The 15,760-nt window shown below is 41.3% G+C and overlaps 1 protein-coding gene across 4 annotated transcripts in view; it reads left to right on the top strand.

Moving 5' to 3' along the window:
- Window positions 1-12,855, top strand: part of cadm4 (cell adhesion molecule 4) — a 133,939-nt gene extending 121,084 nt beyond the window's left edge. For 2 of the 4 annotated variants that reach the window (XM_026316980.2, XM_026316979.1), the window contains exons 7-9: window positions 6,813-6,926; window positions 9,678-9,806; window positions 10,964-12,855. In XM_026316980.2, the coding sequence (XP_026172765.1) occupies window positions 6,813-6,926; window positions 9,678-9,806; window positions 10,964-11,073 (353 nt within the window). In that variant the 3' untranslated portion in view covers window positions 11,074-12,855. Of the gene's footprint in view, window positions 1-6,812; window positions 6,927-9,677; window positions 9,807-10,728; window positions 10,808-10,963 lie in introns of all 4 variants that reach the window. The other 2 variants (XM_026316981.1, XM_026316982.1) reach the window with 2 other exon arrangements.
- Window positions 12,856-15,760: the final 2,905 nt, after the last annotated feature.

Below are 15,760 nucleotides of genomic sequence, written 5' to 3'. Positions count from 1 at the left end.
CGAATTTCCACAAGTTTGTTCCACTGATTCTGTTTCATTGTTGTTTTCATTTTTAGTGTTTGGTAACTGTTCACTGTTCTGAATAATTTTACGTTCAATGGATCTTTTATGTGTTACATTTCTTGATCTTGTGTTTTGATTATATTTATTTATCTCTTAAATTTTATTGATTCTTTTATCTTTCCAGTGTCTTTGGAGTCTGGCTGTTTTGGCATTGGGCAACAGAGCCATTAAATCTTGATGCTTGTCTCATCTGTCTTTCAGCTTTATTTGTTTTCTGATTCGGTGCACAGCAGGAAAACTCTGCTAAACCTCCTGTGCAATTGATTCAGCAAAGATATTGATCCCACAAGAAGGCACTGGCTACCTCGCTCAGATGCTAGTCACAACATCATTATTCAGACAATCTTTTGTGAAGAACCAATTTGTCATGTCTCTTGTGACCCTTTCCTCTCTTCAAGGAGCTCAGAATATCTTAAATCACCAAGAATGATAGTAGCTGTTTTGACAATTAAGAGTTTCACAATACAAGACGACATGTAGGAGACAAAGACAACAAAAGTTAACTTGGTGCACTGCTGAATCTCCTGAAACTCTGACTTTTATATGGTAACAGTTGGCAAACAAAAAAACAAGAGTGGAACATCTGTTTAATTTAAAATTCAGGTGAATCAACTTTGCTTCATAGAGATATCAGATGAGAAGGAAGATGTGGGAAAGAGGCTTTTGTCAGGTTTTACAAGTTTTCCAAGATGCTGCACCTTGATTCACTGGTGGTGGCTAAATTCTTAATGCATGCTCACCCAGATAGACTGCGCACCGTGGCTCAAAGAGGAGAATGATGTTGGAACTTGCAACATCACATGAAAATCTTGGATCATCGTATTTTTCAGGAAACGTAACAAATTGGCAACTTTCTCTCCGTGCGTGAGGCACATTTGAAATCCAGGTTTTGATGTGTGTTAGTGCCGTGTAATCCGCACGTAACGACGAGGCGAACTTGCAAAATAGGAATAGTGGGGTTTTAATGGGATAGCAGAAAAATTAAATTGCAAAGCAAGCACACCATTATAGACTTCTGCAGTGCATTCAGAGTTTGGCCTAATTGCATGCACACTACTGTCACTCAGCAGGTTTGCCCTGTTGATCTAGAACCCCCTGCTGGCATTTCCTGTCGTTGCAGCCCAGCGCCTGATTTGGAGCTCAGTAGCAGAAGGCAGGATGGAGTGAAATGAGACATGATGGCTTATATAGCATTTTTAGCCCGATTTTGGTTAGTGCCCCCTCATCCATCACACTAACTCTCTTTCTATTTCACTCGCACACACATAGAACCAACAATCTCACACTCTGTACAAGCGTGTCTAGCATCAAACAGCACACATAATGGCAGCTTTCCACAAGCACCAAGGGTGGCAACAGTGGCAAGATGAAAGGTGACATCCCCACCCACTTCCCTCTTTCTCTCTCTTTCACTCCCTCTCTCTCTCTCTGTCTCTATCCTAGAAGGTTAGACATGTCGAGCTTTGATGTGTGTTGCCACCACTGTGGAAAAAATGTTCTGGCTTGTTCCCTCCTCCTCAGCTTCCTCCCTCACCATTTTTTTGAGCTGTCGCCTTCATTTGTTTTTCTCTATGCCATTTCTTCTTTCTTATATTTCATCATTTATCTTCGTTATTTCATATGGTTGCTCTGTGCTGGACATTAATTTGCTTTTTTTTTTCATATCCTCTTTTATTTAAAAAAAAAAAAAAGATACATTTAAAGCAAGGAATCTTGCCTCAACAAAAATCCATAAAAGACCCGAAATCCACATAACCAACATAAGCCAAGTCTCAGCTCCTTTGCTTTGCACCACGGATTTCCAGCAATCAGCTTCTTAAATCCTCCTGCTGTAGTCCCGTATCAGTGGTGGTTTGCTGTACTTCAAGTATGCACTCACCCACTGGGCAGATTGTTTCAAGCCTTATCTCAAAAAGCTCAGAGTTGTTGATTCAGCCATCATATTAATCTGCAGACGACTGAAAGTCATTCTTGATTTTCCCATATGTCACAGCTAATAATGTGGTTAACATCAAGTTAATTTCTCAAGAAATATCATATGAGCTCAGTCAGGCTACAGTCTTCCCATGGCTATGTGTGTCTTTATAAATCCAAAATGGCATGTTTGTTATACATCACTGCAAATCCAAGCAAACAACCCTGGATGATTTGAGATGGTGTAAGTAAAGTGCTACTTCTGATTATTAAAGACAAAATTCATCAGTTAATACTGAAAATAAATATGATTCTATGCTGCAAAATAAGTTAAGATGAATCACACTTCTCCACACTGTGCTTTTTTCATTTCAGCTCCCACGTTGTTTTAGTAGGTGTCTCATTTTTTCCTTTTTTCAAATGAATATTTCATTTTGTAACAAAGCTCTTCACTTATTCCCAAAGACTTTGGTGGTAGAAAAAAAAGCATAGTCTCATTTTATTTTTGCTCCTCTTCTTGTGCCTTACTTTTTCATTCTCTGTGAGACTATTTCCAGTCTCAGACATATTCCAACCTCACAATCTCTCTTGCTTTGTCTTACCACTCCTTTTCTCATCTCCTCTTTTACTATCTTGTGTGTTTCCTCTCCTTTTCTCTCCCACTCCCCCCTTCCTTTCTTTGTCCTTCCTTTCCTGTGCTCTGCCCACTGTTGTCACCTCTTTTACACCTCTTGCCCACTTCCTCTTCCACCCCCTACTCCTCCTAGACCCTTTCAACCTGCACTCTCCATCCCACCAGTTTGCCCTTCATTCTTAGTTCAGCTGCAGTTCATTCTTCTTGCTCAAAGAGGGCCTAACTTTCTAGAATGAGGAGCAGAGAGAAGGAGGGATGGACAGATGGAGCGAGGGAGGGAAAGAAGTGATGGAGGGATGAAAAAGGAGAGAAGAAGGATGATGCAGGTCAAATGCAGGTTAACATTCAGTACCATAGCCTGTCAGATAAACAGAATGTCAGTTTAGTTGGCTCCTAGCCTGCCCAGAGGGAATCCCATGGTGCACTAGGGTAGGAGGCGGGGGCTAGGAGGGCACACTGGAGGATATGCGTTGTAAAGCAAGTGATGAGTCAGCAGAAAAGAAACCATTTTATTGCAGGTGCAGAAAAACTACCAGTGTGCTCTCTTGTCTCTCCCTCTCCTTTCGTGTCAGCCTTCCCACTGTGAGCGTTATCGGCGATCAGGGTCTGCACACTGAGCACAAACTCAGGCAAAACTGGCTTCCAATTTGCTGCAGCTGCTTTAGGCTCTGTCATTTTATGAAGGGAGACGGACTTAATACGGGTGAAGGAGAACAGTGAGCGAGAGGTGGGAAACTCTCCGGGGAGACCGGGCTGAGGCAAAGACGTGATGCATTGAAGCTGAGTTTCATTTAACTGTTCACAACTTTGTGTGTGTGGATTAAAACTTGTTTACACACTGACACTGTGAGGGACTTGGAAAACATCTGGGGACTACACATCATGTAAATCACTAAATTTAACTTCAGTCTAAACCGAGGATAAGGGTAAGGGCTGAGCAAGTATTGATTATTATTAAAATTAAGATAAATCTGCAGGAAATGATATGTCGGTGTCCCCAAAAGGAATGAAAACAAACATTTGTGTGTGTGTGTGTGTGTGTGTGTGAGGGTGTGTGTGTGTGTGTGTGTGTGTGTGTGTGTGCTCGCACATTTGCTTTAATGCGTTTACATTTTAGAGAAAGACTAAGGGCAAGTACTATGTGAGTGCACACAAGTTAATATAATTTAATTGCTTTCTGAAATTTTCAGAAAGTCACTAATGATATAAATGTGAGAGATTGTTGAATCACAGAGCACACACTCGTACACATTTCACACGGCAAGTATCTGCAGAATGCGAAAAGGATGTGGACTCTCTTGGTTGTTTCATCTCTGTGCCACCATTGTTAAGGAGAAATTGGATTTTTTCATGTATGTGTATGCGAAGGTGCACATGAATGCGTATGCATGTGACTGGAGGAGAATGTTGCTGATTGTCTGGTGAAAGCCCAGAGGGCTCCCTTATGTAATTGAACTGAGCTGCTGCACTCAGATGAATCGCCAAGCCAATAAAACCCATTACAATTGAATTGCATGAGAGAGTGTGGGAGATGGAGAGTCAGAGATGGGGAGATCAGAGTTGTTTGCATATATGTATCACACATAGGCGTAAATATGTGAATGTGGGCATGTATCAATTAAACAGATAAGGAAGTGTGTAAGAGGATTAATTGAGGAAGCTAACAGTTTCATCGAAAGTTTCACAAAAAGGTGATAGAAAGATGAAAGAATGGGGGAAATAGTGAGATGGTGAGTGATACTAGGTAACCAGGGATTAGCCTATGTCTCTTTGGCTATTGTAATAGGCTGTCAGGATAATTGGAATGAAAAACATAGACGTCTATTTAAGTATGACTTTCAAAAAACAGAATGAGGAGAAATAGAAAAAGGTTGGAGGATAGAGGCAGAGGAAGCCAGACATAGTTAATTTTGTCTGAAAAAAAAAAGACTGCTCTGCTGTTTTCCTCCTAATAATAACAAAACCCCTATTGGTTTCTGGATAACTTTTGAATGTCTCTTAAGCCAATCACTGGTGGCCTCAGCAGTGGACTCTTGACCAATGTCTTCATTCAAAGTAAGACTGGCAGCTGGAGCCACCACTGCTCTGGGCAAGGCCCTTCTAATCAGGAACACTGAACCTGAAAGAATAACGGGGCTCATTGAAAACGGCAGCGCAGTATCCTCAGGCACACTTCTGCAAGAATGAGATACGATGAGAGACGTCATTATCACAAGTGCCACCAGATCCATCCCTGGAAATAACATGGGCTGTGTGCCTGATTGGCAGCCATATAGTGTTAATGAATAACAATGTGATGTAGAAAAAAGAGGCTATCGGCCAAGAGAATGACAGCTGTATGGCATTCTCCTTAATTAAGTTGAAGAGAGGCAGTGAGGGAACATAGTCATCGAGGAATGAAACCAGAATGAAGGAAAGTAAAGGAGGGAGGGGGTGCAAGTGATGGGAGAGAGTTTGGTTGAAGAAGAAAGAGAAAAGAAAGTGAGAGGTGAAGGTAAAACGAAATGGTGAGAAATAACTATTTTTAGGCATTAAAGGAAAATGAATCAGCTCCACTTAATTAGTGTACCGACCCCAGCCATTAATCCTCAGGCTGAAATGACAGCCGCATGTACGCATGCACATGTATAGATACATCCTCTCACAGATGCACTCAGAGCATCACATTTAGATAATTGTAGAGTCATTTTTATTTCTTTCTACCTAGACTAATTTACCTCTGCCTCCCTCACTTTTTCTTCACCAAAAACTCTTGAGTTTTCCACAATACATTATGCATCATGTACTTTTCTTTACACAGTGAAGATAACCAAGGCTGAGCTTGAAGAAAGAAAAAAAAGTGGGAGGGGGGAGGTATAGTGCTGACATTAGAAGAGTGCAAAAAGAGATTGATGATCTCAGGGCCAGTGGGAGAAAGGGAGAGATGAGACAGAGGAATACTTACCAATAAATTACTCCTGAGCAGAAAGGGCAGTGTGTGTTTGTGTGTATATATATCTGTGTGTGTTTGTGTGTGCGTGTGTGTGTGTGGGTGCGTGCGTGTGCGTGTGTGCGCGCGTGAACGGGCAATTATGTATTTTTGTCTAAGAATGCAGAAGCATGGTCTGGGTGTGTGTGTGTGTGTGTGTGTGTGTGTGTGTGTGCGCGCGCGCGTGCGTGCGTGCGTGTGTGTGTGTGTGTGTGTGTACGAGGTGGCATGTATTTCAAAACAAGCCTTGTGTGTGTGTGCGTGTGTGTGTGTCTGTGTGTCCCAAGACTTCAGGTACATAGACTACCCAGTACATTGCGGTTTTATAGAGATTGTTTGATGAAGTGCCATGTTATTCATTGTGAATTGCTGATGCACACACACAGACACACACCTCCATCTCCCTTTGAGTCCTTGCCAGCTATTATTTTTGTCTTTAACAGCATATGAACTTGTCTCTATCTACGTCTTTACCTACCATTGTGTCTTAGCCATTGATTTGGAGAATGTGTCAAGATCCAAGCCATTGTTCAGTATTGAATAAGACTGTCCCTGCATGGCACAGTTCCACTGGGAATGCATCTGTCACAGACAATGTCTCTGTCTCTCCTGTCATTGTAACCATGGAAAATGTGTCAGTGATAGAAAAAGTGTTCCTATATATACCAATTGCCTTGTAGATGAATGTCAGTCTGCCAGGTGTAATTCTCTTTGGCCTCTGCTTTAAAGCATGTCTTTCCTTTGTAAACATCTTTTTTTAACCCCCTCAGCTGGTGTAGTGGTCCTTCATAAAATGTCATGTGTCCACGTTCTTATCATTGTCAGTGGTTGCGATTGATTCCATTTTGCGCACACAGTCTATTTAATAATTGGAAAATAGGAAAATAATTAGCAGTATTTGTCTCTGCTAGCGAAACGGCCTTGGCCTCAGTTGCTGATAAGTGTGTTTGAAATAAGTCTTTCCTCTTTTACTTGTGTTTTACATCAGTGCCTCCCACTCTGAACTCTTTGGAAGAAATAAAGAAATGTTTGTGAAGCTACCGTCCAATGATTACTGAGCAGGATGCTGACGCAGAGCTCAATTAATATTCAGCCGCAATAAAGCATGTGTCATGTTTTATGTGCACTAGTATCTTTGCTATAAAACCCTGCAATGTCTATGTTGAAATGTCACTGCATGGTGTAGATAATAGCATTTGTGTATGTGTTATCCCATTCCCTGTCTGTCTGTAGATAATGTGTCACTCATTACCACGGTCCCTTCCACTCCTAAAACCACCCAACCCATCACCTCCCATCCCGTCACCCCAACCCTCCTAACACCCAACTTCACCCAGGACGTGGAAGGTAACGCACACACCTTTTTTTGTTCTGCCTCTACTACCCTCCATCTCTCTCCTCGTCCTTCCCTGCTCTCCTTTGGTGTCTTCCACGCCCCTATTCAGTTGATGGCTCTCAGGTGGCCCACACGCACACAAACACACACTTTTTCTGCTGCAACCTTCCTTTGACCTGCATCTACATGAGCGTACGTGCCTGCAAATGCTTGGACATGCACCATTTTCTCTCCCCTTTCTTATCTCTGGCTGTTTGATGCTCCACCCACACACACACTGCCCAGTCAGCATTTGTGTGTGAGTGTGTGTGTGTGGTCAAAGTGGGGGTCTCTTAGTGTTTGGTGGGTATTGTTAATGAATCTGCATTCAGAGTTTAAGGAACTAGCAGCACATGCAGGCTTTAGCTGACTGACACCGGCCTCTGGAGGTCTTAGAAGATGCTGCACAGACATATTAATCTGCACACACAGACACTCACAACACACACACACATACAACAAGAGAGTAAAAAAATGAAAGAAAGATCAGGGATCCAGGTGGTTGCCTAACTGTGTTCTCCCAGATGACTGTTACACAGCAGGAGAAAGAAAGGCTGCTGTGCACTACTCCATGACCCCAAATTCATGTATGTGTGTGTGTTTGTAAAACGACATACTCCCTTTCACTAGTTTTCCTCTCTTCTTATCTGCAGAATCTATTTATCTCGTACATACACTCACACTCACACGCACATGATCACTGCTTTCTCATCTTTCTTTCCACACCTTTGGCTGCTCTCTGTCTCTTCTCTGTTACTTAAAAGAAGAGAAGAAGCGAAATGAGTGGGAGCATCTTTCTTGTTCTCCTATTGGAGCTGCCACTGTCAGTGGCAGGTAGAGGTTCTTCACCTGCTGGGCATGTGTGGAGATGTCATAAAGAGCCTTGAACAGTTTGGTGAATGCTTAGTCGATGTCGATGTATCATCCGAGGGTCTCCTCTGAGAAGCAACACCCTTTTTAATACTGTCAGTCATTTCCTGCTGAGGTCTGGGCTGTTGTGGGTTAACAACAGGGTGGCGTGAGGTAAAAGTAGACTGCTTGGGCGCTTGCTTTTTCATCCAATGTGAAATATTGCTTGGGCCGCCCGCTTGATCCTATCATTTTTGAATCATACTTGCACACATTTATTTTATCTCTCACACACACATAAGCAGCAGTTTGTCACAGCGCTCTACGGGTCGCATGTCAATGATATATATGTACACAAATGAACTGCCCTTTCGTCAGTTGTCAATCCCTTCTCCTTTGCCTTTCCTTCACCTTCTCCATCACTCTCCTGATCTGTGTGTTAGCACCGTATTAATGATTCATGTTTTAATTCCACTCTGTCAAGGTCCAAGATCTGCATCAATAACTCTGTGTCCTTGCCTCCTATTGGCCTTACAAGCTCTTACACTACACCCCATCAGAAAAAGAAGCTTTTTGTTATTCTCAGTGACTCAGCTGGTGTCTCAGTATTTAGTTAGACTATATATATCCTAAGCACTTCTTTCTCTTTCTGTCATTGGATTTTATTGTTGTCAGCCAGTATTCATAAGTAAGCTTGCACACATGAATACAAGCTTGTGTTGCTGTATGATCTATATTAAGGCTGCAACTAACACCTCAGTTGTTTGTTTTTTTTAATGTAAATTCATTAATTGTCAGACAATGCTGAGAAATTAACATCAATATTACCCAGAGCTAACAGGTGATGTCTTTAAATTGTTTTATTTGATCAATCAATCAAATAATTCCATTCAAGTGGAATTAAAAAAAAAAAAAGAAAAAACATATTTTGCTTTTTTTCTTGATAAGACTCAAACAATAAATTGATTAGTATAATAGACAGTTACAACAGTTTTGTCCATTCACTAACTGCTTGATTGACTAATCATTTCAGTGCTAACCTACAATTTCTTTCAGTAACCCTCCGTTTTGTTTCAGTATTTGTACATGAAATTATCATGTAAAGCTGCTAAAGGTGAGATCTTATACAGGCTAAACAGCAGATTGTGTGCAACAGCTGCAGGAAGGTGTGAAAGCATCTTAATAATCAAAAGCGTATAATTATTTCATAATGATATGTAGTCTGGGCTCTACTACTGTCAAAATGTTCTGCAGTACTTCTTGCCTACTGTTCTGGTAAAAGGAAAGGTTGCCAATTTCTTTTATCACAATTTTGTATGATAAAATACCACAGAAACTGGCCTTTCTGATCTTTTTATCTCTCTTTATCTCTCTTCACTTTCTCTCTATCTTGGGGATGAAGTATTTGATTTCATTTCACAGGGCTACACTACTCAGGGTCTAAACATGTTCAAAGTTTACTTTATTCAAAATGCATTGTGCTCTTGACAGGTGCTTGGTTGGAGTGGGTTTTTAAAGGTTGACACACTTACTATTTCTTTATTCACTCTCCTCATTTCTCTACCTTTTTCTTACCTGTTCTGACTGTTTGCCATCCTGAGCAGTGGGGGATGATAAAAGGTGATAATGCAAGTTAGGCTGAAAATATCGACTTCTCTTTTCTCCTGTCTTGCTGTACTCTCTCCCACACTGGTGTTTTAATGCTTTCTTTTTCTCTTTTCTCTGATTTTTTTAGCCTACCTTGCTCCTGCTTTTACTTTTTGATTCATCACTATTTCTCTCCCTGCACTTCTCTGTCTCTTCATCTCCATATTACCCTTTATATACCTCATATTCCACCCACACACTCTGTTGTCTCTCTTGTTCTGTCTCAGATCCCGGTGCAGTGGTAGAGACTCACAGTGCAGTACCGTATGCGGTGATAGGTGGCGTTCTGGCACTGCTGGTTTTCACTGTCATCTGCGTCCTCATTGTTACCATCTGGTGCTCCGTCCGACAGAAAGGTAACACCCACGCACACACATATATACTCACAAAGATGTTGCTCACAAACAGCAGACACATCTTTGCACCTGAGGTTTTCTCATTACTTCACTTTCTGGCATAACAATCTGTGGGGAAAAAAATGACTGGAGGCTAGTTACATCCATGGTCTTTGAAAAGAATCTTTTAAAACTAAAGTGTAAAATTGTCATCTTAGAGTAGCGAGGATGGGATGCTTCTCTCCCGTTAGGTATGGTCCATGATGAATGACCTTGGCCAGGATAGTGGAAGAGATCAGGCAGGGTGGGAAATGAAGGTGTGGTTCCCATGTTTTATGACTGCATGTTACTATCAAGGCTCATCTATTAAAAGCAGCCTCCCTGAGTTCCCTATCTTTTTAAGTGCCCCCATGTTGGCAGCCTTTGACTGCGCATCACAGCTGCCAAGAAATGATCCAGGAAAAGTGTAGCAGGTTGCGACCAGCCATTACTTACCCTATAGCTAGACAAGCTGTCAGTCAACATTCAGACCGCCAATCAGCACAGAGACAGGACTATTACAGCCAATCAGTGTTGAGACAGGGCCATTAGGGCTTTGTCTTCGGCTCACTGTGACTGTCAGCATGCCAGTCAGCCTTTGCCGTAAGTAGAATGAGAGTGTCACTCACCACTGGAGTGAAAGGACACTTCAGCAGGAAGATGACTTGAGCGGTTCTTGCTCTCTGTAACCGGCACTGCACTGAATCATTAATCATACAGACATGAGGGGTGTTAAAATATGTTTGATGGCTTTTCTGAGTGATGCAAACATGCCGTTGTTCTTTTGCACCTAACCTTCCCTCCAACCTTTTCTCCCTCCCTGTCTTTTATTCTCTATCGTCTTCTCACCACCTCTGCTCTTCTATTTGCTCATTAATCCCCTACCTTTAATTTCCACCGGTAGGCTCGTACCGTACTCGAGAGCCTATTCTTGCTTGGTATTAGCCTAACAATCAGTTAACTAATGAATTAATCAGTCACAGGTATGGTACTCAATAATATTTGCACTGATTTGTTTGATAATGCTGCATGGCACTGCAACGATCATGACGCTTTGCCACCTAACGTCCCCTTCCGATCTCCGTCTTGGTCTCTCTCTCTCTCTGTCTGTCTCTTGCTCTCTCTTTCTTTTCATTTAGGTTCTTATCTTACCCATGAGGCCAGTGGGTTGGATGAACATGGCGAGGTGCAGGAGGCCTTTCTCAATGGGAACGACGCAAGCCAGGGCAAGAAAGAATACTTACTGTAGCCCTTCTCCTTCCCTTCCCTATCCCCTTCTCTTTTGACCTCATCCTTCTATCTGTTCCTCTCCCTGTCTCCCTTCTTATATACCACACACACACACACACACACAAATATACGCCATAACAGACGGCCTTCTGAAAACGACTGTATACAGATACTGCACACAACCTGTCCATCTTATTCCATTCCATCCCACATAAACCCAGAGACAGACTGAGAAAAAGAGAGCCTATAGACCCACCAGCCAATAACGACTGTGCCATATACTGTAAGTCGGAGAAACAGAGAAAAACAGAGAGCACAGGGGAGAGGGTGAGGTGAATGTAGACAATAGCAAAATGATCCCATAATTATTTTGACTGAAAGGGAAGCAGGGAACACAAAGGAACCCAGTACTCTGCCCATGTAGTCGCCAAAGTGGAAGGCGAATTAGAGGCAGATGACTGCTATAATTCCATGCCTGGAGACACCCATCCATTTCACAAAGCTCAGTCTGTAACTGTTGGACACAGTGGGAGCAGTGTGTAGGGAGGGATGGGACACTGAGAAGGGAGGAGAATTGACACTAGAAAATTGAAATTTTTAAAATTGCCAAAGTGTCTTGTCTACAGAGTGTAACCCATATATAATTCCTTAACAACACTGGAGTGTGTAAGTCCAGAGTCCTGGGAAGTATCCAGACTTTATTAACGAGATAACTGTCCTGTTTTGCTGTCCCTGTTGGTTGGCCTGCCAATAATTTGTGAAAACAAATCTACTTTCCCCCTCTTGCTGCAACAGTGAGGGAAAGGTGGTTCACTTTTCTTTTAATTTCCTCTCCATCTCTTCCTCTCCATTCACCTGTTACCACCCTCTCCCCTCTCTCTTATATCTCTCTTTCTCTGTCTGTCCCCCTCTATCACTCCTCCTTTGTTGGCTCCTAATAATGAAAGGATTAGCACTGGGCTGCGTTCCCGACAAGGAAGAAAGGAATATGACTTGCTAAGGCATTAAAGAAAAGCTTAATTATTTTAGAATGTCATTAAGAGGATAAAAAGGTTTAAAAGTCTTAATAAGAAGGGCAAGGGGAGTGATAGCAAAAGGAATGAATGATAAAATACAGTGGATGGATATTTTTCTTCTGAATGCTACCACACATATGCAGATACATGCACACATTCATACGTACAGTAAACATGACATGAACAAATATACATATCTCTGAAATATTTGTATAAAAAAAGAACAGGAACATAAATTAAATGAAACTTTTAAGAAACAAGAATACAGTTTACTATTGAAACGCATTATAAAGCAACTATACTAACACTGAATATTAGCCTATAGAGGTGCAAAGCCGAACAAACTACTGTCCAGTGGTCTTTAAAGAAAATAAACAAAAGAATGAAAAAAAAAAATCATTTGTCTTTATGAGAAACCAGACGTCTTATTGATTTTTTTTTATTAATTATTATTATTATTTGAGCAATTACGATTGTTGTTACTGTTATTATTATTGCTGTTGTTATAATTATAATTGTAAATGTTAAAGAAATGTACACTTTCCATGGTTTGTTTTTGTTTCTACTGTAGAGAAAGTGCTGTCTTATTTTTCACTCTTTCCTCTGACCTTTCCTCGCTTTCCCAGACTTTATCTCTCTTCGTCTCCTGTGCCTAGTCGTCTCTTCTCCTGTCTTTCACTCTTGTTTATTTTTGAGTCCATGTGTCATTGTTGATATATAGCTAACTATTTCTTTATAGGGGAAAGATACAAAGCACGACAAAATAAAAAAGAATCCAAAAATAACCTTGGGGATCAGACTGATTTTTGGATGTGTTTACTGTGTAATTAGCAGGTTTTGTTTTTGAAATCTTGTGAAAAGAAAAGAGGAGACAGAGCATATGATTAGATCAATGGGGAATAGTGGAATTATAGGTGGAGAGATGAAGATGAAGGCGGTGGAGCCGGTTGTAACTGGCAGCTCATTCAGCATAAATAGAATAAACAAAACAGAAGGTTCTGTTGCGCTACTAATGAATCATAAGAACAGATAGCGAGGAAGAAAGGGTGACAGGAAGGTTGAGTCAGATGCATACAGAAAAATATGACTCTGCCATTAACTTCCACGCAATCAATACCCGATTCTGTCAAGAAGCACTCAACATGTCCATCTGTGCACAGGGCTAGATTTGAAAGCCGCTGGAGGTCGCAGGGTGATAGATCGATGTGTTTCTCCCCCATCGATAGCAAGTCTCCATGGTCGCCTGTCATAAAGACAGATTGTCAAACGGCAATCAAAGTAATGAACTTGCCAGGCGCTACCCGAATGAGTTGACACTCTGGCCAGCAAACAGTTCACACACATATACATGCGCAAGTCTACACCAGACATAAAGGTAGGACAGGTAGTTCCTGCTATCAGACCCACTCTGGTCGACGAGTAATAAAACTGAGTATATCGTTCATTTATAGGTCTTATAAACAGAAGTGCATGGCCTTCAAATGGAGGTTTCATCTGTTGTTATCCTAGAGGATTCAGAGCACTCAATCTTGTTCGGGTTTTTGCCTATTTGATAAACTAATTTCTACTTCTCACTGAAAAAAAAAATCAACAATCAACTGTCGTTCAAGCATAGTTTATTTTATTATTTTCCATAGAGAAAGATTTTACACATTCAAATACAGAGAATTTTGCTGTTGGTTAATTACTAATGCTGTTGCTCTGATACATCCTGGGAAACTGGCCATTAGCTGACCATTACAGTACAGTTCAGCTGCTAGACCTGATGACAATCAGAGCACCGCTGGGATCATAGAGGGTGATTATCAAATCAATAGACATAAGCAAATATGAGATAGGGACAAAGCAAACAGTCAGTTGCACTCTTCGCTGAGTTTATGACATGGAGTGAACGTACTATAATCCTGCCAATAATGACCACAAAACATCTATGAATAACTTATCCAGATTAACCTGATTGACATCCCAGAACAGGTTCACAGAGCATTTCCCATTTATGATTTAGTCATACTTCATTTCTACAAGTTGCACCGAATTTTCAGGCAAATAAACTCTTTCATTTTGGGGGGGGGGGGCTACATGGTGTATCAGATACAGTTTACACTAGGATGGTGAACACAGCTCAGGTTCATTGGTCTTGGCAGTGTGACCAGCAAAGCATGTAGGTGTGTACATAGGTCCAGCATAGCATGAGGCATTGATTGAGGTGGTTGAGCGTGCTGAGGCCCAGCATAATCAGGAAGCTTTCAGGCAGACAGAACAATTGAATGGGCAGCTGCACCAGAAAAGCTGGGGAAATGTGCTTTTTCCGCTTTTTCTCAGATTTCTCTATCAATAATGTATTCCTGTCAGAGATTTTTTTTGTAGTGACTGAAGACTGTGTATTTTTGGAGTACATAAATAGGAAATGGAATGAATGAGAATATTAATGGAAAATACACATAACAAATCTAAACCACAAAAGGATGGAGCAACAAGTAGTTCTATGATCATGAAAAACAGAAAAAAGAAAGAAATGTGTTAATTGTCATGCCTGTGTTCCATGTAAAAAGAGATGAATTTTCTTTTTTTTCCTCTATCAGTGATTTCTTGCACCAACACTGTTCAAAATGAGCAATCCAATTAGTGTGAGCAAGGTCCTTTTTATTACAACAGAGCTTAACATTGTATATACACATTTAATCAAAAGAGTCATGAAGATTGTGTCAAACACAGGTTAATTATGTTTTTTTTTACAATGTTGTGTCCTCTCTGGGCCACTACGTTATTACTGAATGCCTAATTAATCGCTGTCACTCATATATCTACATTACTGGTGGTTGGCTTACCAGAGACTTAAAACAGGCTTAGAATAAGACCCATAGGAGGAGCAGTCAAAGAAAACAGACATCTGTGATCAGGATGGTAGTCATCATCTGGAGCCTCAATTTTCTCACTGACATTTGGTGCGGGACCTGATAATTAACTGGCCTTTTCATTTGTGAGTTAGTCATAACGTCTGTGCACAAGGTTGCTGATTAGTTAAAAAGCCAATAACAAACAAGAATGCACTGTCTTCGTTCTTTTTTAGTCCTCCATCAATTTGTTTCAAACATTGTTTATTTTTTTTGTTCAATGAAAACGTGAAAGGAGCATTATTATTCTTTACATTACATTTAACAGCTTTTTGTTGATGAAAATTGTTGATAGATTGTTGATAGAGATTTCAGACCTCTGGGCACACTTTACCCTTAAAAGAGTGTTGGGCTGAAGACCATGGAGCTGACTGCACTGCCTCACACAGGGCCATGCAGACAGGTTTTCCTCTGAACAGGGCTAGTGCAGATGGAAGGTTGGGAATAGAAAGTGGAAAGAACACTCGCTTTTCCCCCACCTGTTTTAGAGGAGGAGTGAAGAGGATCTGGGGCACAAGACCATACAGCTGATAGAGGAACAGGGCAATTGCATGAGCCCAGGCAGGAAGGTTGGTACTCGGGGAGAAAAGTAAGAGAGCATGTATAATGTGGATAGGCAGGCAAAGCAGAACTAAAAGTGAGAGGGACAGAGCCAGGGAATGGACACGGGAGGAGTCATGTTTTGGGGAGTCAGCAAGACTAATTGGAGTCTTTCTGGGCTTCATGCATAGCAGGTCAAGATAAATGGCCAGCAGGCAAACGAAGGGGAGCATGAACGTTGACATTCCATGAACAT

Source organism: Mastacembelus armatus, chromosome 16 (genome assembly GCF_900324485.2).
Source record: "Mastacembelus armatus chromosome 16, fMasArm1.2, whole genome shotgun sequence".
NCBI lineage: Eukaryota > Metazoa > Chordata > Actinopteri > Synbranchiformes > Mastacembelidae > Mastacembelus > Mastacembelus armatus.
This window is presented reverse-complemented; position numbering and strand designations above follow the sequence as displayed.